The following is a 24,775-nucleotide window of genomic DNA, read 5'->3' as shown; positions in this document are numbered from 1 at the left end:
AATAGATGGTCTATTATTCTACACAAAAACTACGAATTCCAACAACGAATTTCGACCTGTTATCCCAGCTAGTCTTAGATTAAATATCCTGCAAGAGCTCCATGACAGCCCTTTAGCTTCTCATGCTGGTATTCGAAAAACTATCCAACGCGTACGCGAGGCAGTCTACTTTCCTGAACTGCAAAAGTTAACAAGGGCGTATGTCCAGTCCTGCCCAACATGTCAAGCCGTTAATTATATTAATTTCCGCCCGGCCGGGTTTCTAAATAGTATTAAATCCGAATTTCCAAATGAAATAATCGGCATCGATTTATTGGGCCCTTTCCCAAAAAGTCAGTTAAACAAAAGTCGCTATCTCCTTGTTATGGTTGATCATTTTAGTAAATGGACCGAAATTGTTCCCTTAAAACGAGCCTCCGCGAAATTAGTTACTGATTCTATTTTAAATAAATATATTTTAAAATACGGGGCGCCCCTAAAAGTTATATCGGATAATGGTCCTCAATTTGTAAGTAATATATTTGAAGACATGTGCCAAAAACTGGGCATACGTCATTTAAAAATGGTCCCGTATCGGCCGCAATCAAATATAGCGGAACGGGTCAACAGAAATATAGTGAAAATTATCCGTAGTTATGTTAAAAATTTTCATAAAAGCTGGGATAACTATGTCAATGAATTTGCTTTCGCCCTTAGGACCGCAAAACTTGATACAACGGGCAAAACTCCTGCTGAGTTATTTCTAGGCAGAAAGGTTATAACACCGTTAGATAAACTATTTTATGTGCAACAAAGAGCCCCAGAATTTAAAATGGGTGATATAGAAAAACTAATAAAAGAAGCAAAAAAGAATACGGAAGTAGCACAAAGAAAACAGAAGTTATACTATGATCTGAAACGACGGGGAGTAACTTATAAAGTAGGGGATGAAGTTTTAAAAATCAATCATTCACTTTCTTCAGCACCAGAAGATAAAACTGCCAAATTTTTTCCACGCTTTGAAGGACCATATGTTATAGAAAAAATAACTCACGCTGTTGTAGTGTTAAAGGCAAGAAATGGTGAAACCTGTTCCGCAAATATTGATCAAATTAAACCCTACTTCGATCGTAATAAAATGAAAATCTTTTCAGATCTTTTGCAGGATCCGGCACGGCAGACACCGCAGGTACAAGTTCCAGAGGTGGGAAAACGACAAGTACAAGGGCAAGCCAATGAGAGACAGAAGCAAGTGAAAAGAAAATTGCCCCGCGGAAAAACTGAAGGTAAAAAGAAAAAGAAGCCGTTCCACCGTCCAGAAAACAGAGTGCACGAACACCCCCAGAATGAAGAAGGGAGAAGGACGACGTATGTGGAAAGGACCGGGAGAAAGGACGGCAACTATAACCCGACTTTAAAACGGAAGATTGACTCATCCGACAGAACTCTCCGCAGCAAAAGTCGCCGAACTGCGGAAGGGCCATCAGCGGCGGAGGAAAAAGTACAAGAAAAATTTGAACGGCCAACAACGAGGTCCAAGCAGGATCACGACAGAAGTTTCCCGGTTCCACCAAGACCAGCTGCCTTCAAACGACCAAGACCACAAGCAGAGCACAAAAGGAAGGTGTTCAAGGGCGGCCGTAGTGGTGAAAAACGGAAGCTTCCAGAGGAAAGCACTGAAGGGCGAGCCCGTACAAGAAGGAGGATCAACCAAGCTACTATCAGCTATACCTTTAAAGACTGGGCCCAGAAAAGGATGTCTGAATATTACAAAGATAAGTAAAATTTTATGTTACTTTACAAACTTAAGTTAATCTTTCATTCTTACTGCAAGTGGCAGATTTCAAGAAGTTTTACCTCATGCGAGGTCTACCTTTATCGCCAAAAGGGCGAGAAATGAGTTGTGACCGATTTTCTTATTATGTTTTTCAATTACTCGCGCGTAAAACTAAAGTTGATGTATAATAGCGTTGTGTAAAGACTTAAATATTGTAAAAAGTTATTGTATAAATTTTATTTAAAACATTCTAGCAAGAAAGAAGTTTTAGTCTGAAAGACTTTTTGAAATGTAGTATTATTTCAATGTAGAAAGAATTGGCACTTGCTTTGAAAAGAATAGAAGTTAACAATGTACTACTAATGTATGTTTTCAAATGTGTAAAATTAACGGCATGTTGATATGTTCTTGTATACATGTGAACTGTTATTTTGAATGTTAAGAAATACCGTGATATGGTAAAAGTGAAAGTAATGTTAAAAATTTGTTATTCGTGTGACTGTAAAGATTAAATCATCGTGAATATGTGTTAAAGGTTGAATGATGTAGTTAGGCTCTCTGACGCTACACTTTAAAGTTAGCCACTTTCAGAATAGTACCTCAGGGTTTAGAGTTGAAAGTAGGGTGTGTTAAGAGGTCTCGTATGTTGAATTTTAACACGTTAGTGTTTTGATTGTAGGAGGAAGTGTGGCACACGTAGACAGAAACACATACGTGTTTGGTGTTCTTTTACAACACATGTCAGAGAGCACGGGGAGAGATAATTAAAATAGTCATGAATGAAATAAGAATGTTAAGAGAAGTATATTCTATATGTTAATTGCAATGTCATTCTGTAACATTTCATTAAACTAGTTTTCCTTCCAGATCTCTGGAAGGAACCAGAATTGAATAAAGCTCCTGTTTAGATGCAGTATAGATGAAAAAAAAAAAAAAAAAAAGATTGTTGTATATCCCGGGAGCTACTATTGTAACAAATTTCTTTCTTTTAAATTTTCTAGTTTCTAGCTAAGTTATGATTGTAAAAGGTTGGCCTCGCGTTAGTTTTTAGAGCTAAAAGTTTTCAACAAGGTCGTTTTAGACCTCAGTTTCAAACAAATTAACTCTGGCGGGAAGTATGTAAGGATCTTAAGTTTTACTAACGTTTATTTTATTTTAAATCTTTACTATCACTTCTTATTTTCTACTTCCGGCCAGAATTATAAGCGTGAAGGATTTTATGCAAAGTTGTCTGGCGAACGCCAAGTATTTAAGTGTGGCCTTTTTGCCAAGCAGGAGAGAGGAAGCCGTGAGTTCGAAGCAGGCCGCTTACCTTAGAAGTTACGCAGTTGCTATTTGCCTTCCAGGCCAGAGGTTTTAATCCTCTTGATAAATTAAACGTATTGTAGTGTTCACAGTCTCTGTGCTACATACGCTTCCTGTTATTATAAGGCCAATCTTATTCTAAAGTTAAATTAGAGTTTAGTTTTATTTTTATACCTTTTACGTTAGACCCCGAGTGGAGGGTCATTGTATTCCGAAGTACGGAAGTCATTGTATATAAAGAAAAATAAAGGGTCTTGTATACCCTTCGTCTGTATCCTGTCTACTTACTACAATTAGTGAACATAGCTTTAGTAAGCTCTCTGTTCCTAGTCAGGTCATTGTATGTTTCCGAAGAAGGTTAGAAGAAACATTGAATCTGATAAAGTTAGAAGAATAGCACAAGCTGGATGTGAGAGTTTTAATAATCAGGCCGACGCTGCCTGCCATGAAATTTTTCTCTTTGCAAATCACAGCTGTCTCAAGTTACATAGTAATGCATAAAGGTAGAACTGGTAAGTTTGAATCACTAATGCGGTGTTAGATGAATTTGGCAGTTTATGTTACTATGTTATACTATGTTAATACTATGTTAGCCAAACCCAAGTAATATTGGTTTAACCCTCACAAGTGACGAGGTAGAATAAATTTAAAACTGACGCATACTTGTTTGTTTGAAGAGTTTAGCTACTCCAGAGGTCAGAACTCACTCACGGAATCAACATAATCACCCCCAGAACTCACCACGAATAACCCCTAACTTTTAAGATTAGTTGAATTCTAAGAGAATGTGTGCTGCAGTTTGACTGTTGTTCAAGTCCCAGCGAACGAGGTGACTACATGGACGTTTTCGTGGTTCTCGCATGTGTAGTATAAATATGAGTTCTTATATTTAGAAAACATTGCACAAAGCCATCTATTCCTTTTAGCCAACTAATCTTTATATCCTTTGTAATAATCAGTCAAACAAATAATAACCTTTTAACTGTCATGTCCGAGATTATCTCGGGCACAGCACTGGTGTTCGAAAATGTCACACCCGAGTATTTCTCGGGGTAATTTTTTTTTTTTTTTTTTTTTTTTTTTTTTTGAGTGCATCGTATTGTCATACCCGAATATATATCGGGAGATGTTTATTTCGGCTACATTTGGTTTTTCCAATAAAAAAATTTGACAATTTGTGTACCCAAATCATCAAAATAACTTGACAGTTAAAGGGTTAAGAAACGTAATGATACAAAGTGACACAGAATATCGGCAATTTTTGAAATGTGTAGTGACAGTTATGAGCAAGTAGCAGTAATGCTGGACAGTGACTATGAGCAAGTAAACACTTCGCCATTTTAGTAACAATGGATCAGTGGAACACAAATCTTAATGAAGTTCATGAGCGCGCTTTACACGCTAGTAAGGTTACAGTACAGTGCGCTGTTTCATTACATGGGATTATAGGACCTTATTGTTTTGTAAATGAACAGGAGATTACAGGAACTGTCAGTGCGGACCGTTACGTGGAAATGTTACAATCTTTCGTTACATCTGAATTGAACAATTTTCCTCACGACCAAGAAACCTGGTTTCAACAGGATGGAGCGACATCACACACTGCACGGCAATCAATGGAAGCTATGTGAGAATAGTTTGGTAACCGTGCGATCTCAAGATTCGGTAACGTTCCCTGGCCGCTAGCTACCTCAAGAGTAAAGTGTTCACGACTTGACCAAGAAATCTGCATGACTTAAAGCAGAGAATTCAGGATGAAGTCCCAGCTGAGATGTTGCAGCGGTCATTGAGGAATATCAACAGCAGATTTCAAGAATGCATTCGTACAGGAGGACACCATCTAAAGGACGTAATATTTTTAAAATGATAAATTTCATTAATGTTTCTTAAATGGCAAGTTTTAAGGTTTCAATTTCTATGAATAAAATGTTTTTCTCTCTGGCATCACTCTTGGTTTTACTGAAATGTTAAAATGTTCCCGTTTTTTTGTGTCACCCCTATATATTTCTCCTCTCTTCTTTTTGTATTGATTATACTGCTAACATTGTTCCAGGCCATATTCATAACTAACAGTTTTGTTCTTTTGTTAAAATTGCATTTAAGTTTTTCTAGAACATCTTCATTTCTATTTCTCTGTGCCTTGAATCTTTCTCGCTGTTATTCTTGTGCACTGCTAATCCACTGCTAGAGTCTATTACTTTGAAATAAGAACTTAAGTGTCCGTTGCCACCCCCCCCCTGCATTTGCGATTGTAATTCGTGCTGTCATCACAGAATAGCATTTAAGCATTTATTTTCTCTAGCTTATTTAAAACTCTTCTTCAAGTCAGCCTTCGTTCATGTTTTGTGTGTGAAACGAAAATGCTACACTGAAATAAAGTGAAGGTAAAAAAGAAGCAATGCTCCCTTTTCTCACGTCGCTGTTGCTCCCACGGCTACGAGCCGTGCGGTCGAAAGTAGCTTCAAGTTCCTACTTTAAAGTAACCAGACTATAACTTAATGTTGCTGTCTGTGTCGTCTGCTATTCTGCTATAGCTTGCAATTCATCGCCATAGTCATCGTTTTCGTCGCCTTCGTCATTACATAATCTTCCCATGTGCAATGATCTTTAGAACCATCAGGAACATTACATAGTTACGCTTTCTTGAAGTTCTTTATTACTACTGCTTCATCTATCATAGCTCAAATTCTATGAGCAAATGAATTCGTAAGACGATAATAGTCACTATATGGACAAATCCATTTTAAAATTTAGAGAAGCACATTTTCGGATAGTCTTGAGGAAAGAAAAAATTACGTGAATGCTTAAAAGATTTTCAGAACCGTGTGCTATTAAAAATGGCTAGGAGGGAGGAATGCGGTACTAAATACGGTACATATCTTACAGTAATTTGAAAATTCTTGACAGAAGTCACATAAGCTGAAAACATGCGCGAAGTCAAAGAAAATAGTCTTTCGTTACTTTTAAAATTCAAGAAAATAAATACTTGAAAACAATGAAATTCTGCTGTACCACTTCTGTATCAACAATCAAATCCTACTTAGTCAGCAACTAAATCTAGATACCTGATATAATTTCGAGTAGCTAAAACATTTAACTGCCAGTTCCAATTTATAAATAGAATATAAGTTTTATAAAAATTAAACATTTTTCCATGCTTACAAGAAAAACTATCGAATTTCCTGATGACATCGTACTCGTGATGATTCTGCTGATGAAACGTACGACGAGTCTTCTGATGATACTTTCCAACGTATCTCTTAATAACATTTCGCCACGAAACTCCCAAAAGGATGATCAAGCATATCATCGAAACAACAGGTGCAAAGTAGAAGTATTTCGCAACTGCCCCTAGGATCCAGAATAAGGCTTAGAAAGCGATTCCTGCACCCGCGGTATTTTCAATCACAGATTGGTAAACTATGTATCTTTGAGGTCTGAAGTATTCTATCGTCAACAGAGATCATGTACCGTGTCATAAAATTAAAGAACTGATACATATATGTCATTTTATGACACAATAATATAGTGGAAGATGGGCAAGGTTACCAGCGAAGTTGATGAGTGCACCACAAATAGCTATGGTGGTACTAGACTCGTAGAAAGGAGCATTTAAATTGTCATCCGTAGCAAAGTTCATCCCGAAACACAAGAGATGTTTGAGGTGGGGAAGGAAATATGTCCTAAATTTAAAACTGGGATAGCTGCTTCTTTGGCCTTCCGCTTTAAAAGCCAGTACTGACTTACATGTCAGTGGGAATTTGATGTCCATACGCTGGTGAATTCATACCCTTTTGAGCTCCATTATACCATTTGTTTCAAAAGCCGTGATAATTCCTTTCCTGTCGATTCTTAACTTCAACTTACTACTTCCAGCCAGAACATAGTTTTAGATTCACGGCCTTACCTACATTGTAAGGATTATGTTAATTTTATTAACAGTTAAATTTTAAGTTTCTTTCCTGTCAAATTAACTTACTACTTCCAGCCAGAATGTAGTTTTGGAATCACTCTGAATACTTAATGAGGAGGATCGGTACTTAAACCGCGAAGTCTACTTGCAGAGTTAGAGAGAATCAGAGTTTCTGATTTGCGCGCGTATGCCTTTTGGCTACTCTCTCTCAAAGCTGTTATTACGCTCGGCCGTACTTAAGCCCTTGATAGCTTCGCAGTCAATTAGCGTTAAGAGGCCAACTCGGTTAGTATCTTGATAACTTTTTAGTTTAGATTAGTTTTAGTTTACTTCTTAGCCTCTAAAGTTCAAGCCCAATTGTCGGCTTTTATTGTACACTCCAAGACGGAGTTATGATAAATCTTATTTGAATAATACGGGTTATTTACCTTTACATCTTGTTGTTTCTTGTCACACGAACTCAAGCGATTATTCGCTTATCAGTTCTTAAGCGAATCACGTTTAGCTGTAACGTAGCATTTACAAAATGGGGAACTCTACAATATGATCACTTAATATGCCATATTCTAGGTGGCTGCATGAAATGTCATATTTTGACCCTGCTGCATTTTTCACATTTTTATTCACTACTGCGCGTTTACTGGTGAATGTTATCAGGCAGTTCGGTAGCTTTCCATATCCCGCCAAACAAATTTCAGCGAAAATAAATATTGTTTTAATATATGTGACACTAGAGAATGATTTTGTAAATTAATAACTTACTTGAGGTGAGTGTTCAATAAGCTCCTGAACAGTGTACTTGTTATACATGTTTGTCATATTCCGTCTTTTTTCAGGAGGCAAAGAAAACTATGCGAAAAAAATTTTTAATTTTGTTAAATACCTAATATATTAATCAGAGAACTACAAATCTTCAGTAAATGACAGGGTGAAATCACTAAGTAATGTCAATGATGGGTTATACAGAAAATTATAAAACTTCTCCTACTCAGAACATAAGTTCTTTTATTACATCATGGACGTATCTCAAGGAGAATTTGTGATGATCGAAATTTCTAAATGATCTGTTTAGCTAAAATCGATGCTAGTCTGTTTAGCTAAAATCGATGCTAGTATTCTAGTCAATATCGATTTCATTAAGAGGTAATTGTAACTTGGTTGATATTAAATATTAATCCAGATGCAACACGGAAAATAGTTGCATTTTAACTTTAATTCCAGTTATTTTTTGGAAAACATATACTCATCTTCCGAACATTATTTTTAACAGCTTTGGCAGATAGACGCGATTGTTTAACTTGAACTATCTTCATGAAATCTAATTTTTTGAATTTCTGTTGGAATTCTTATATCTGCTATATATCAGCATTGTTCACGTTTCATGGAATACTTTATTATTCCATATCAAAAACAAAAAAAAAAGAAAAAAAAGAAAAAAAAAAAAAAAATTAGAGGTTTTATTATTTTATCTAAAAGTTAATCTGTTATTCTTTTCAGTTTTATTTTTTGGTTATTGGCTAACAGGGGAATTTCCTAAAAACCAATACTACGCACGCTTACCATAATTTTTAATAATTTAAGTATTAGTCATTAATGTTATATGGATATACAGTTTTTATTTTAATATTGTCAATTAAATTATCCATTCACACTGAAGTAGTCGAGAGGAAACTTGTTGCTTTGAAATTAAATCTCTTTACCTACGACTGTTATTTAAAGGTATTTATTAATACCTTATTACCCCCCCCCCAATGGCGGGCACTTGCCTATAACGGCATTGGCCACTACTAGAAGTAGTGGCCAATTTATTATAGAGGCACCTAATAGGCGGTCACCGTTACCTCCTATGAAAAGACAGACAATTTTATATTTATGAATTTATTTTATATATTATTTTATTTTATATATTATTTTATATTAGGAATAATTAATGTTTATAGTTATATTATAATTCTGATTCATATAATTTTATCTTACATATTCCCCTCTTCAAAAAGAAAAAAGCGTAACGGTGGAGAAGCCTTTCTAAAGAGAAAGAGTTAAAACACTAGCAAATGAAAAAAAAAAAAAAAAAACATAAATCATAAAATTTTTGTCCTGTAAAGTATAATTTATAAATATCAATTTTTTTTAATAAATTTTTAATTTTTAGAGTCCTATTGAATTTTTCAGCATTTCAGTCCAAAAGTCTTTTTGTTTGAGAGTTCACATAATCATAATTCTTCAGGTAAGGTTCTTGAAAGTTCCACACAGTAAAAGTTCAAATATTTACACAAAGTAAATGCTCAAATAAAAGTGCTTCCAATTTTGATGAAAATATTTCTATTATAATACAAATTAAGATGCCAACTTTCATGTTATTTAATAATGTTTTTTAGGGAAGGTATTTTAAAATATAAAAATTTTGTAACACATCATTCATAAACGCAACAAATTTTAACTTTTCACTTTTATTAAGACATTTCAAAATTTACTTATTCTTTTCAAAACTTGAAGACTCCACAACTTTATCTAAATACTAGCATTTCCATCATATTGGTTTATCAGTTGAGCAAACTGGTGTTAATATTCTTCACCAGTGGCCAAAAGATTTGCCAAATTAGCAGTTACTGTAGAAAAGGCCTCCGTTCCTTCTGTAGAGGCAACTGGCCTTTTTCCAACTGCTGTCATTCCATATGAATATTAAAAACACACTCCATTTTATGAAAAAATAAAAATACTTAGATTAAAAAAATGTATTTTTTCATAAGGTGAGAGCCTTTAACGTTTATCATAAAGACATTAAAGAAATTCCTACAACTCAAAACGTTCAAACAATAATTTCATTCGTAACACACAGTAAAAATTAAAAATTCAAAGAAATTTAAACAATAGTACAAAAATCTTATTCACATTAGGAACCTTCCCTAAGTCAAACCTTCAAATTCTTTACCTAATTTTTATCAAATTCAATAATTTTTATTTTCCAATTCAGAAATGCAAAACTACATTTTAAATAAATCATAATACTTTTGAATTATTAACATTGATCTTAAAATGATTAAAGCAAAATATTACCGTGAATAAATCATTATACAATTAACTTATAAATGCAATTTTTTTAAAACGTAATGTACTCAATTTGGAAATTAATATCACTTCTCTATCATATTTGATGACGTATGATAATATAGCATTCTTAGAATTTGAAGAATTTTCCGAATAAAGCACTGAACATGCAAGAGAGCACAAAATACTATTTGGCATTTCATATTTCACTTTGATGACCTTCAAAGCACTTTGGATGTTTAATTTTCTTTCTACGCGATGATCGGAGATGCATAAACATTGTGAATATTCGAAGCGAGCAAGGAAGATTAATCATATTTCACTACGTTGGCGACACTGACCTTGATTCCGAACACTTTCGACTTTGAACTTGCAGATTTACTCGATGATTTTCGAAGCAATTTTTGAATGTGCCGTTAAATCCCACACCGGAAATGAATTTGATGATTCACTGGTAGTTCGAGGCAGCACAGTTCGAAATCCATTCGGGAAAACTTGCACCAGGTTAATCCTACCGGCTTAATTGTCATATTAAAAGCACAAGGAAAAGACGGAACACTGTAGATGCGTGATTAGACCCATATTGAAGACGAAATTTGATTGCGTAGTATGCTAGTAATGCTAACTTGGTAATATCTAAAGAACTTGGCAGTCGAGGCAGTTTTAATTCCATTTTTATTTACAATTGATATTTGTGGCCACAATCACTCGGCACTCTAGCCGTGCCTTTCCACAGAAGATTTACATTTTTGATATTGTTGAGATAGAAAAAAAAAGCCAGCGAAATTACATCTTAGCACAGTAGAGAGCAAAAGCTGAAGTGCATAGTTATGAAAGGTGGAAGCACGGCGAAGAGAAAAGTTTTGGTTCACAATTATTACGTCATCAGAGCTGCGCGGGCCATAGAGTGATCTAGAAATGACGCAATGCAGAGAAGTTATTACGATTTTAGAATAGAGAGGAAGAATGAATGTTTATAGTTATATTATAATTCTGATTCATATAATTTTATCTTGTATATATATATATATATATATCGGACAGTTCCGTATTTCCCGTTTTACTTGGCCGATTGTCGAAATTCAAATCGCGTTTTCAATGTCTCGAAAGCGCGACTTAGGATATATATTGGATTTATATATAGCATTATTCTAACATAGGTATTTTGACACAAAATCGGACTTTTTCTGAACATATAAATTTTTTGCCTATTTCGATTCTATGACTGAAATATGCCTAGATATTAAATTTTGTAATTTTTTGAGAGAAATTTACGGGGAAATTTAAAAATTTATCTTGATGGATTTTTTTTCAATTTGCGCCAAGATTAATTCGCTTCGCGGAATTCTTAGTTTATAGTAACCTACTTACTTTCCTTATTTTTAATTGACCCATCGTTCATTCTTTCAAATAACTTTTACAACATAAACCACATTTTCGCTATTATCGCTCATATTAAATACACCAAATTTCAAAACGCCCCAAAATGTAAATTCACGCATATCTTAGGAAATTTTAAATAAAAAACTCTATTTTTTTTTTTTTTTTTTTTTTTTTTTTTGTAAATATGCTTAGAAATTCTACTTTAAGATGATGTTAAAAATTTTATAGATTATAATACAAAATGTTTTCGAAAAATTTATAAGAAATTTTAAAAATACAAATTTTTAAAATAAATTATACAAAATGTGCAAATTATATTTTGATTAAGCCTAAATTTCGAATTTTGGAACAAGGAATCAGGTACATTTAATAGAAAAATCTGATGTGTACACCACATGACTTCCTTGTACGGAATATTAAATATGCATTTTTTCTTGCATTTCATTTAAACATATTGGATTGTATTAAATCTACTTCGCCGATAACGCATAAACCACAATAGAATAAATGCATTCTTTAAAATTCACTCTAGTATTTGTTTACCATAGCGACACTCTGACGCTAGATTCACTTAACAGTATTATATATCATTCATATTATAAAATAAAGAATAGAATTATCTAATCGTTGCCACATGTTCTATTCAAATGCTATAATAAAACTAGAATGATGTATAAAAGAAATTAAGCAAACAAAACAAAAAAGAAATAGTTTTTCACAAACGATTGAGTATTTCTTATTCAATTAATTCAGTTCTCACTTCGCGAGAAGGCAAAAATACATAAAAACTCAAAATATTTATATTAAAAATTACGAAGTAAATCTGAAACACTTATTTCCTCGAAAAAATTCCAGAAAGGATTAAGCATTATTTAATTGGCAATAATAAACGAAGGCTTTATCTTTGATGTTGCGAAGCTAAGTTTCTCTAGATTGGCAACAAATCCACTAGTCTGCTGTTTCAAATGTAAACAATCAATGGCCGCCATAAAAAAAAGGCTTAGCGGCACTTAAACAACTTTAAAATTGGTGATAATTCTAAAAATATTGCATACAGATTTACTAAAGGCATAAAAACCTCAACCGGAAGACAAGAACAACATAATTCAATCATTTTTAAAGCAAAAAATGTACAATTTACAAACATATACGAGTAAAGAAACTGAGATCACTGAGCCCGGTAACAGAGTGGATATATATATAAATATATTTATATACGTTTGGCGCGGCCGATTGCAACCAAAATACGAGATGCACATCTACATGTTATAGTAGTCCTATATACAAAATTTCATCGTTCTTCAGGGTACTCGTTTTTGAGTTATGCGAGATACGTACATACGTTCGTACAGTCGCCACGAAAAATTTTCTTCAGAATTCATTTTAAAGCAGTTTTATAATTTTTTGGAGGAAAAGAGTCTTTTATTCTGTCCTTACGTACAGATACCACGCAAATACATCGTTAAATTGCATTCGATAGCGGTCAAAATGGATATTTTCGTTGAAATATCCTGCATGAAATTTTCGCGATTACAATACTTCCTTTTTACTTCGTACAAGGAAGTAAAAGGAGATATTAATAAATATATATCAAATTCAATTAACATTGAGGAGCTAAAAGTTTAAAAGCTAATTTTTAAAAGACTACACGTGCGATTTTTAAAATTTTGGCAGTTTGGCATAATTTGAGTTGTAGAATCGAAATACGGAAAATACTCGGCATGCCATTTGAGAAAAAGGTCTGATTTTGTGTCATAATGTCTACATTAAAACAATGCTATATATAAATCTAGTACATCTCCTACGTTGTGCCTTCAAGATATGAAAAACGCAAGTTGAATTTCGTCAATCGGCCCAGTAGAACGGGTGGTATAGAACTGTCCCCCTTTTTTTCGCATTGTACATCTTCAGTATTTCTCTTAGTTTCTTTTCTCAAAAGGGATAAACGTTTTAAGCTCTGTCTCTCTATATACATATACATACATATATAGGAATATTAAGTCAATGGGAAACAACATGCAAATTTGAAGAGACAGTTCTTAAACAGCTGGCAGAGGTACTTCAAGTATTATTGCATTGGAGATTGATTTAAAAAATGCTTCCTTATTTAACGCAGAAAAAAGAAGCTTCGCAAATGGTTTTAAATTAATAATTCATGAAAAATTGTTTTATTGAAATTAATTCCTAAACCTACAAAGAATCTTACTACTGTAACACAAAATTCATGTTCACATTAAATAATATGAAGAAGTAGACAATCTAGTAAAATGAAAATGCACTAAATGAGGTCATTGTGGGGCATATAAAAAACAGATAAATGAGATGAAAAACTGTTACTCTGAAGAATAAATGAATTAACAGCTCAATGGAGAAACTTCTGCACTTACATTGGCCAGCATGATTTCGAAATTAAGCGTTTCCTTGAGTTCATCTTCCAAGGTACTTGCATTTGCACCCAACTTATTAGCTGCCTTTATCATCATTTTGAAATAAGCAGCTACAGAGGAATCATTTAAACCCTGCATCAAATACGTGAGACCTGGAATTTCTAAAGCTGCCTGGTCCAACTTAAGAAAAGAATCAAAAACAATTTTACATTAGTTGGATAAGTAAAAAAAAAAAAAAAAAATCAGTAAGCTTTTCTACGACAGTAACATGTCGAGTTACAAATATTTTTGTTTACTTTTTTGATTGCTCCCCTTAAGCGAAACGTATGCTTTCGTTTAAGAAAAACTTTCAGACGTTCGTTTTTTTAAATATGATTTACCAAGATTTCCTAAACGTCACAAATCCGTTAGGAATATCATAACATCATATAGAATCCATTAGGAATATCATATCATTTCGTAACATCATGCGCTATGATTTTCTTAACGAGACAGTATTGCAGCAAATCCAAATTTAATTCTTCCTTATTCAAATTATTTATCTACTAGTCGCAGACTATGTAAGTGCGGATAGATATGGTATTAAAAACATCTTTAAACATGAGTGTCGCAAGTGTTGAGACAATCTTTCACGACAACTTACGCTTTCACAAAATCTGTGCAAGGTGGTTTCCTCGCCAGCTGACATTTGATCAGAAGTGGTCACGCATGACGGTCTGTGAACAGCTTCTTAATCGGTTTGCAGCCGAAGGTGATGAATTGTTGCAATCCATCATCACGTGTGATGAAACATGGTTGCACAATTCAACTCTAGAGACCAAAAGAAGCAGCATGGAGTGGTGGCATAAAGGTTCCCAGCCGCTCAAGAAAATTTAAAACGCAACCGTTCGCTGGAAAGATGGTAAGTGTCTTCTGCGATATGAAGGATGTTACCCATGTGTATTTTCTGGAAAAAGGGTGCACAGTTAATGCCCAGTATTACTCCACATTATTGAGTGGGGCTGTGCGAAAATCCATTCGAAGAAAAGATCTAGGATGTTATTTGGAAATGTCATTCTTCTCCATGACAACGCCCGCCCTCACACGGATACTGTGACAACAATTCTGCCCAAATCGCGCTGGGAAGCTCTGCCCCACCCCCCCCTACAGTCCAGATTTAACCCTCAGTGATTATCACTTGTTTGCACTCCTTAAAGACCATGTGGATGGGAAGAAATTCACGGCAGATGAAGTACTGCGGAATGATGCCCTCCAGTGGCTACGAAAACAACCAAGTTCTTTCTACGCCAAAGGAATCAGGTAGCTGCCACAACGATGGCAACGGTACCTTAACGCTCACGGAGAATACTTTGAAAAGCTGGTATAGTTTGGTGCTTCTTGTGGTATCTGTTTCTTCTGAAGAAATAAAAAACCCGGTCAACCTTAAACGACCCTTGTAATCAGAATAAATTGTTTAACCGTCAGGCTGAAGAATAAATCAAAATAGTTTATTTTAAAGCCTCATTTAAATTTATATTTACTTTACTTTAGAAATAAGATGGAAAGATAAATTATCTATCTGACTTTATAGTTCTAGAAGTTAACAGTTAAAGTGGTCTGAAACTGTTAACTAATAACCTGGTAGCTGCAGTTTTATAATAGTATTCAAATGATTTATGGTATCTTAAAACAAATACTTTTAAGCTGTTTTCTACAGATGCCAAAAGGCATGTAAAACCATAAGTTATCTTTGATAAGAAAGATAAACAGTAGTCTAAGAAATTTTATTAGATCAAAATTATGATTGACACTAATAAAAAAAACATTATATCTTTTAATTTGGAACTAATGTGTTTCGTAAGCCAGCATTCATCGTAATTTTATTAGCCCACTTTCATATTTTAGATATTGGTCTGAATTAATTAAATTGATTCTTAAGTATTGGCCCTTTCAGCTGTAGACAGTGTAACTATTCATTTTACTACCTCATAGTTTTTTAGTGTTTATTTTTTTGCACCTTTTATGCTTTTTGCCTCTTTATATTATCTTTTGTTCTTTACATTTTTATAAGTTTTGATTCCGCTTGAAAAAAAAAATTATTTTAATTGAAAAGGTCTAGACATTTGAGAGCCTTTGTAAGATTTATTAAATTGAAATGTGTTACAAAATTTAAGGCCCTGCCAATTTATATTTAATAGCCCGAAGCAAAATTTAATAGCCAGTCTTATATAACCCGAAGAAAATTAAAAATATTTAAATAAAGCAGCATAAGCTTCAAGCTTTTAGTTTTATTGACAGTTGAATTACCGTTTGTGTGAAGTTCGTGTTAGTTAGTATTTTATTGTACAAGTAAGGAAACAAATACTATGTGGCAAAGAGTCCTACTAATTCTGATACACAATACTTATGAATCTGATTCGAAATAGGACAATAAAACGCCATCTTTAAAGTTGTATACAACGATATTCAACGATAAACAATTTACATGGTTTAATATCCATTTTATTATCAGCTATGATATCATTAATCAACTTTATTTCGTCTTGTTGATCGAGTGCTTACAATCTTTGCTTTAATGTTAGCGATAGAATCGCCAAATGCTGTTTTGGTAAATCAGAGCTCACTCACCTTTATTATTTGAATTGTGTTGTTCTTATCGTCTGGTAAAATTGACAACCCCATCAGGATGTTGTGGTTGTAGCCTTTCTTACTCATCTGCTCAATTGAATCAATCCATTCAAAGGAAGTCTCATTCCAATTTTCTCCTTCTACTACCGGCCAGCCTCCGAGATCCTTTAAAACCTTCTTCAGAGGTTCACTGCCCTTCTGCTGGATGCGTTCTTCCCGCAAACAATTTTAAACAAACAGAAATTATTAATTACATAGGTTGGAATATCCACAACATTTAATTAATTTCATTTCAGATGAGGCACACTTAATATCCCTTTTATTTGTACAACTGTGAGGCACTTTTATTTGTCATCTGTTTCACTTGAACGATTGACAAAGTCTCATCCTCTATGGTTGAAGCAATGAATTAAACCATTCAATACCCCAAAACCGTAACAAACTAAAATGTTCAATAATTTACAGCAATTGAATGTGTGAAACGAGCATCTGAAAGACCGCCCTTCAAGATGAAATACAATAATTACGGAACATTTAAAACCAAAATTCTTCAAGTTGATGGCTGTCTTTGGTATTAGTTCCGCTGTAGAATTCGTGTTTAGGAAGAGATGATTCTAAGCTGCCATTTTTATGTTTAGCTCTCAAAATAAAAGTTTTAGCTTTTGAAAATGGTTAAGGCAATGATGAAGCCAGAAATATATTCCCATAGCAGCTGGTTTTCAGTAACCAAAAATTTATTTTTAGGAGAAACAGCTAAATTAATGAAACATTTGAAAAATCGAAATTTAGAATACAGAATCGAAAATTAGGGACTTAAATTCATTTATTGATGATAAAGCTATACTCCATGTAGTAGAAAGACTATAATGAGCAAATCTAAGCTTTGACACAAAGTACCTGATCATTTAACACAGAAACATGGATTCACTGATTTGATTGTGACACATACACACGAAAAAATATTTTATTTTGGAATTGCTGGCATTCAAACTCAAATTCGACTCCAATTTTGGATCGTCAAAGGTAGAAAATTCATCATGTCTCTCTCAATAAATGTGAAATTTATTGTCTAACGCACGTCTATTAATTACATGTCTATTAATTATGTCTATTAAGTACAACGTCTATTAATTACATGACTTAACGCACGTCTTGGAGCTTAATTAACAGTTCCTTTTCCTCATTTTCGAACTGAACAATCACAACGATTTGCTGCAATTCGTCTGGCTTATTGATTTGTCTCCTGTACGTAAATCACAACGATAATAATAAGAACTACATTTTACTGTGCATTTGGGTTTTCACATGAGCCGTACACTTTGAACTTGCCAATAATCGATTAACTGAAACATTCCTTTTTGCACTCAGGAGATTTATCTACGAAGAGGTTTATGCTCAGTATTTTTTACAGATAATGCAAAGAAGTTTAAGCCAACTGGAATCTATCTCAGAAACATGTGGAGAATAATGATCCACCAAATGTTAGAAATTTTTATATCTTGCATGGAATCAAATAGGAATTCATTGTTGAAAAGACAGCATAGTGGAGCGGATTATGAAAGTCTTATACACTCTGTCAAAAAACCACTTTAAAAAAGGTTTTAGGAAAACTTCTCGGAGAATTAGAGATAATGCTCTTGGAAGCCGAAGCTGTTCTGAATTCAAGACCTATCATTTTTGCTTTTAAAGATCCTAAGGAAACTTATCCATTGATCCCATGTCACTTCAGATTAGAAAAAGGACCTCTGAACTTAACTACAACTGAATTGCCAGGAGAAGTCCCTTCAAGTATCAAGGAGACATTGGTGAAAAGTTTCAATTATTGAGAGATTCTTCTAAACCATTTTTGGTAAAAGTGGAAAAACGAATATTTGTTAAATTTTAAATCAGCGAATTCCATTAATTCCCCTAATAAATCTGACGGATTAAAAACTAGAGATATTGTGATAATACAAGATGACAAACTACGGTGAAAGTTCTGGAAGTTTGGTAGTATTAAAGAAGTTTTTACTGATAGAGATGATTTTAAAATATCCCGCTATATAAAAACTATGCAGTTAATAATTGAAAGACCAATACAACTTTCATACAATCTAGTAGTCCAGAATTGATGTATTTGCTATTGTTGTATATAACTGCATACAGTTAAGAAATAAAAGACAACGAAGACTCCATTTCTGAACTCTGAGATCACAAATGCATCGTACAGTCCTCATAGTTCAACGGAACCACATGTGCATGGAAGGTATGCCTTGGCATTGGACTGCCCTCTGTTTATAGTCATTTACATATTCTGTCGTAAGGTATCGAAACATGTAATTTCGTCCCATTCCAAATTTCCTTCTTCTTTGTGAGCCGCTTTTTGTTATGGAGTGTATGTCTCAAAACTCTCTAACTTTAAAAATTGTACAATTTCAAACGTTGAATACACTAAAGCGACGACAAAGTCAAATCTTTGAAAATGATTCATGAAAAGAGTCTAGTTCAATACTATCTGAAATTGTAAGATGTGATAAAAATGTAAAATTGTAAGTTACTGTTGTTAGTGGCGAAAGAAACTTCTCCAAGCTTAAGAAACTAAAAACATATGTATGAGTTTCAGTTCTTCAAGAAAACTTTCAAATACATTTCTTTAAGTGATTATAAATAATTAAACAGACTTTGAAAAAAATGATAATTTAGATTCTTTAAAAGCAAGAGAAAATAGATTCTGTGCTTGAAAATTAGTAAATACTTTTTGTACATTGTTATTAACACTCTTTTATTGTTGATTTGTTGTTTTGACAAGATTATGAAAAGCTTATAATGTTTACCAGTTTTAAACTACAGAGTAAAACGCCAGTATAATAATGTTTTATAAGTAATACGAGTAATGGTATTTTGATTTAAACATAAAAGCGCAAAAACATAACGTGATTATCTTTGAAATAAAAGTGCACTGCATGTATGGGCACGCAGTTACCTTCTTGCCTCAGGTGAAGAAACATCTAAACATGACTCTGATCATAGCATTCCATTTTTACGAACAAAATGTCTCATATTTAGTGAATGTTACCCAAAAGGTACGCCATTTTGTATCCGTTACCATATTATATAGGGATACTACTGAATTATTTTCTGTTTGCTGATGAGCTGTTTCATGGGATATCAAATAACATTATCATTACATTCGAATAGCCTTTATATTCAAGATATAGCAAAATGTTTGAAAAGAGTGCCTCATTTCTAGGTTGACTGAGTGTAAATGATGGGAGAATAATTCGAAATGAGACTTACCGAGATCCATACAGGAGTAATAGAATCTTTTTATCATTTGAATGAAATAAGGCTCGTCTTCCACCGATTCCTCTTCTAAAAGACCTGGAAATTGAAAATATGTATGTTTAGAACCCGCCGCTTATTAAAATCACTTCCAGTTCAAATGCATTAGAGTTTATTAAGCGGCTAAGCTAAATAGATGTCGATTTGTGTGTGACAAATCGTGATATCAGTTTTAAAATTTTCAAGTAAAATAATCGCTAACAATTAATTCATTAATAAGTTTTAAAATAATTATTACAAATCAATACTAAAATTAAACCACTTACGCAATTTTGGATTACATTTCATATTTTTTTTATAAATATTTTTTTAATATTTACGTTCTTAATGAACTTTTAACTCTTGCAAACAGCTATTCTGTCTGGGTTTATTTCATATTGTTGCAACTTTTCATGGGAAGAGGGCGCTGTCGCGCCGAAAAGGGTTTTCTAGTATGTGTCCGCATTCTGGCAGTGGTAACGTTGTTGCTGTGTTAGTGTGAGTGATGTAATTTATTGATGTCTTTCAAAATAAATGTAAAAGAACAATATAATTGTCAAATTTATTCCTCCTAAATCAAGACCAATATTAACCATTACTGATGTCACGTCGTCGAACCAAGGTAGCGATCATAAATTTGGTAAAAGAGTTGCAGTCGCCTCTTCGAAATCGGAATACATATCGTTCAACAATAGTTTCAAATTTATATTCCTATTTTCGTAAAACTGGTGGTAGCTGTTTTGATCTGCAATTTTCAGTTCAAGAGTTTTTTTTTAGAATCCGCAGTGCTTTTCTAGATTCGATTGATGATGGCATGTCATCAGTTTTTTCTGTATCATTTTCATTGTCAGTTTCTGCGGCTCCTTTAACACTTTCATAGACAGTCTTTGTACAGACTTTTCTCAACACTGTTGTGAACTGCTGTCAATGATGACTGAAACATTAGCTGTTTGTAACTTAAAACAGGGGTACAAAACCCGCGCCTTTTTCATATCTGGCTAAATAGTTTGCTATTGCATTGAAAACTCACTGCAGTTTGTTGAATGTTTGGATTATACCCAATATAAGACATGCGTCTCAGTTTTCATCATTGTCTGTTCCACCTTCTTTAAAACTATGCTCAACATTTGGACGAAGGAATAATATAGTTCTTCTTTTTACAAAACATTTAAAAGTTACAGATTTTAAATCTTAGTTGCGCAATCTTCTGATCTGCAATCAGTTTAGTTCTGAAAGGTATAAGCATATTTACTTACTTCTAAGTTTGCGGTTGATGCCATCTTGAAGTTCGGAAACAACGGAAATCAGATATTTTCCCTCAGGAATGGCATGTTTGTTCAACCAGCCACCACATGCAAATTGGTAGAAATCATTGCAGGGCTTCTCCGTAGCATCCAAATTGGACAAGATGTTAGCAGCTGAGAATTAATACGAAAGTCATCATTTATGAGCGAATAACTTTTCTCGATCATAGATCGAATTCTATTTCAGGAAGAAATACTAAAAGATATGCTTTGAAATGCAGTTAAAATATATAAATTATAACTTATACATTCTGATGGTTTTGGCAAATGTTAGCATAAAAAGGTTAATAAAGTTCCGAAAAATCATAGATTATCATTAATGCAATTAAAAATCGCGAAGTTTGTGCAAAGTATGGTATCAGCTAATACCAGTACTGTAAAATGGCACCTTCTGAAAGCTGGATTATAAATTTATAGACGACATAAGAAACATAACACTTTCGACGATTAAGTTAACACTTTCTATGATTAAAAAAAAGATTTACTTGGGCCCAAATGTGTGACGTATAGCATACATTTTCTTGCGTTCAAACGTATGTATTCTTGGATCCAAAAAAATAGACTTCTCAAAACTGGAGTAAGCTAGTTATTCAAAATTCCATTATTTTACATGTTCAAATTAATTTAATCTTTTAAAATTTTAAAGCCTCTTATTCTATTGGTTTCTAATTTAGAAATATTTCTTTCGCTGCTCTCGTATTTTTTTACGATATGGTGCTTTTTTGATAAGATTTCAATCTAAACATTTAATCAAAGGGTTCAACGTCTTCATAAAGGCAAGGGGAAGCAAACAAAAGAGTTGTATTTTAACTACGAGGAAACAGCCTCCAATTTTTTTAATGATTTAGAGCTGTATTGTTGTTTATGATATTGGACAAAACGAAATAATTAAAGGTAAGTTTACAAAAATTACAAGAAGATCTTGGAAAAATAGCTCTTTCCGCAGCTTAGTGTACGGTTTCCCAAGGCTGGACAATTTTTCAGCAAAACAATGCTCTTTTTGACATTAGCTCAGTCTTCGCCTGTTTAAAACCGTAGGTCCATTCTGCTGCGAAGAGCTATTCTAAAAATATGGACCACCCAAATTAATTTTAATCACATGTATTTGTTTTCTACTTGAGTAACTCTTCGTTAAATGTAGAAATAGAGCTAATTAATTACATTGTAATTTATTACATTGTAACATAAATCTTAATCAAAGATTTTATTCAAATTTAATTAACATTTTAGTACCTTTCGAAAGATAAATATCACCAATTACGAACTTTTGTTACAAGAATATATACTTGTTTTGAGTACATTTACATGAGAACAATTTTTTTCTTCGTTTTTTGAAAATTGATAAGTCTACGAAAAGAACCACGCTGCCAATGAATATCTACAATTTTGGATAGTACGTTTTAGTAATTTCCCTACAAGATTACAGACTTCATGAAAATCGTACCATCGTGAGGTGACAGAAACTTGGCGGGCCGAGTAATATTAAATATTCAACTTTATTTCAGTTGACATTTGCAGCCACAATTTACTTGGCATTTTAATAGTGCCTATTGAAAAACATTTACATTTCTGATACTGTTGCAATAAGAAGACAACAGAGCGAAACAGCGTCCAAGCGGTGATATAGGTAGAAGCTAGATTGCGTAATAATCCAATATGAAGGATCATCAAGAGAAGGTTTTGGTTCAGACTGCTTTTTAAGAGAAAAGTTTCAGTTCTCCAAATTTTGAGTTCAGATGTCTAACTACGTCATCTTCGTTAGCAAGTCATGTGTTATAGATTGATCTAGAAATGAGACAGTCCAGGAAAGTTATTGCTATTTTTAGTATACAGAGGGGAATTACCCAAATTAAAAATGAAGAATTAAGAGGATAGGGGCTATCGCTAAATTAAATTACAAATCAAATTTACATATTTTTTATCTTACATGACAGGTTTTCATTACTTTTCTCAAGTTTTGTCCCTCTTGGAAAGCTTTCGTATATATATATATATATTATTATTATTATTATTATTATATTTAAATTAAAAATAAGTTATTTAGTATTTACGTCAATATGCTACAATTAGTTGAATAATTGTCAATCTTAAAATTGTAACCCTCTGAGCGGCCAGGGTTTTCGCCAAGAAAACACAAATTTCCCAAAACTACTATGAGAACAAATTTTTTTTTAATTTTTATTTTAATGTAAAATCTCTCCTCGTGTTTCATACCTGAATTTGTGTACTTTTGATATATTGTCTTAATTTCTTTGACATATTTTAATATGCACGTGTATATACGTTCTAACAGATATCACAACAAATACTCTAGGCCGTATATATACGGCCTTGCTGCTTAGAGGGTTTAATATTTGACTGTCAATCCTTTTGAATTACAAATTGTGACCAATAGAAATTTCTTGCAGATAAATTCGACACCTTGACACTGGCTTCCTTGATTTCCTCAAAATTTCCAATCTGTGTAATATTATCAATTAAATTGTTTTCTCTTTGCGTGGATCAATGATTTGTATTTATTTTTTTATTTCGTCAGCAGAAGGATGACCGAATTTACTGGGCCTTAGCTAATCACCGATATACTAATGCCAAAGTTGGCGAAAAGAAAAAAGTACTTACTTGTATGAATTTATGAAGAAAATGATTATTACAGTTGAGTTGGATTTTGTTATACAAAGCTAAAATTACTTGATGTCAAAATTCTACAGCGAGTCACAAAAAGGGAAGGAGAAGATAATTCTATATCTTCCGCCTAGTTTTATATCTAGGTGGCCGATCGCGGAAATTTAAACTGCGTGTTTCATTTCCAGAAAAGACTTAACGATGCATTGAAGATTCGCGACTTATGATGCAGATTTATAAATAGCATTGTTCTAACTTATATATTTTGATTCTAGACCCGACTTTTCCAATTTTTATAGCTCGATTAACACTTCAAATTACGCATAACTGCTAAATTTTATAAAAATAATACCAGGCATTTCTTTATTATTTAATTCATTTTATCTGGTGCTAATTTTAAACTTAGAGGGGATGTATTCACTTGGCGAACTTCTAATTTGCTTTAACCCTGAAGAATTTTTTTTTTTAATTCTTCAGTTAATGACCACGTACTAAAACTTTTTGAAACTTTATTAGTTCTGCATCCTAAGCATAGTAACTTTATAATTTTCAAAAAATGATAATTTTTTAAGCTGCGTATTTTTAAAATACTTAATAACATCTTTTTAAATTTCGTTCATTTGAGAATAAAATTAGATATTTAATTTCGTCTGCCAAAGATTAAGCATGGGAATTTAATACATGATTAAAGCGTGTCAGTATGCGTTATCACTATATAGAGTATTATTTAAATTTCTAACCCGGTATTTTATGCTAATTTTATTTTCAATCAGCCTCCTTTCCATTTGCCTGCCAGAATATAAATTTCTATCTCGCGCGATATTCAAATTAGGTAGAATGAAGAAGTTATTTAAAATAACATTTTATAGGGTGAAAGTAGAGCGTGTTCTGCCTGCTTGAAGGCCACGTTGCTAACTTTGATTCTCTAGCAATCAGTAGACTGCGGCGTTGAGTTATTCTTGCTATTAAGCTTGTTTATGCCGACTTCGGTCAGAGACAGCTTACGCGCTAGTTATACTGTGGAGCCGTTAGGCTAGACTTAAATTTCATTAGTTTTAACTTAGCCATAAACTTTTAGCTTAGCCATAAATTTAAAGCCAAAGCTTTTGGCTTTTGTAAGCACAAGTTGGTGGCGACTATTAAACTTTAT

At 33.2% G+C, this 24,775-nt stretch overlaps 1 protein-coding gene across 1 annotated transcript in view; it reads right to left on the bottom strand.

Moving 5' to 3' along the window:
• LOC118194541 (neprilysin-2-like) overlaps positions 1-24,775 on the bottom strand; it is a 106,605-nt gene that overhangs the window by 66,373 nt on the left and 15,457 nt on the right. Inside the window, exons 4-8 of the mRNA XM_085817868.1 lie at positions 20,956-21,117; positions 19,676-19,759; positions 16,400-16,611; positions 13,793-13,972; positions 7,737-7,823 (exon numbers count right to left, since the gene is read on the bottom strand). Coding sequence (XP_085673994.1) covers positions 7,737-7,823; positions 13,793-13,972; positions 16,400-16,611; positions 19,676-19,759; positions 20,956-21,117 — 725 coding nt within the window. The remainder of the gene's footprint in view (positions 1-7,736; positions 7,824-13,792; positions 13,973-16,399; positions 16,612-19,675; positions 19,760-20,955; positions 21,118-24,775) is intronic.

This window comes from Stegodyphus dumicola, chromosome 5 (genome assembly GCF_044657685.1).
Source record: "Stegodyphus dumicola isolate Sdum_Otavi_A_Nest chromosome 5, ASM4465768v1".
NCBI classification, from domain to species: domain Eukaryota; kingdom Metazoa; phylum Arthropoda; class Arachnida; order Araneae; family Eresidae; genus Stegodyphus; species Stegodyphus dumicola.
This window is presented reverse-complemented; position numbering and strand designations above follow the sequence as displayed.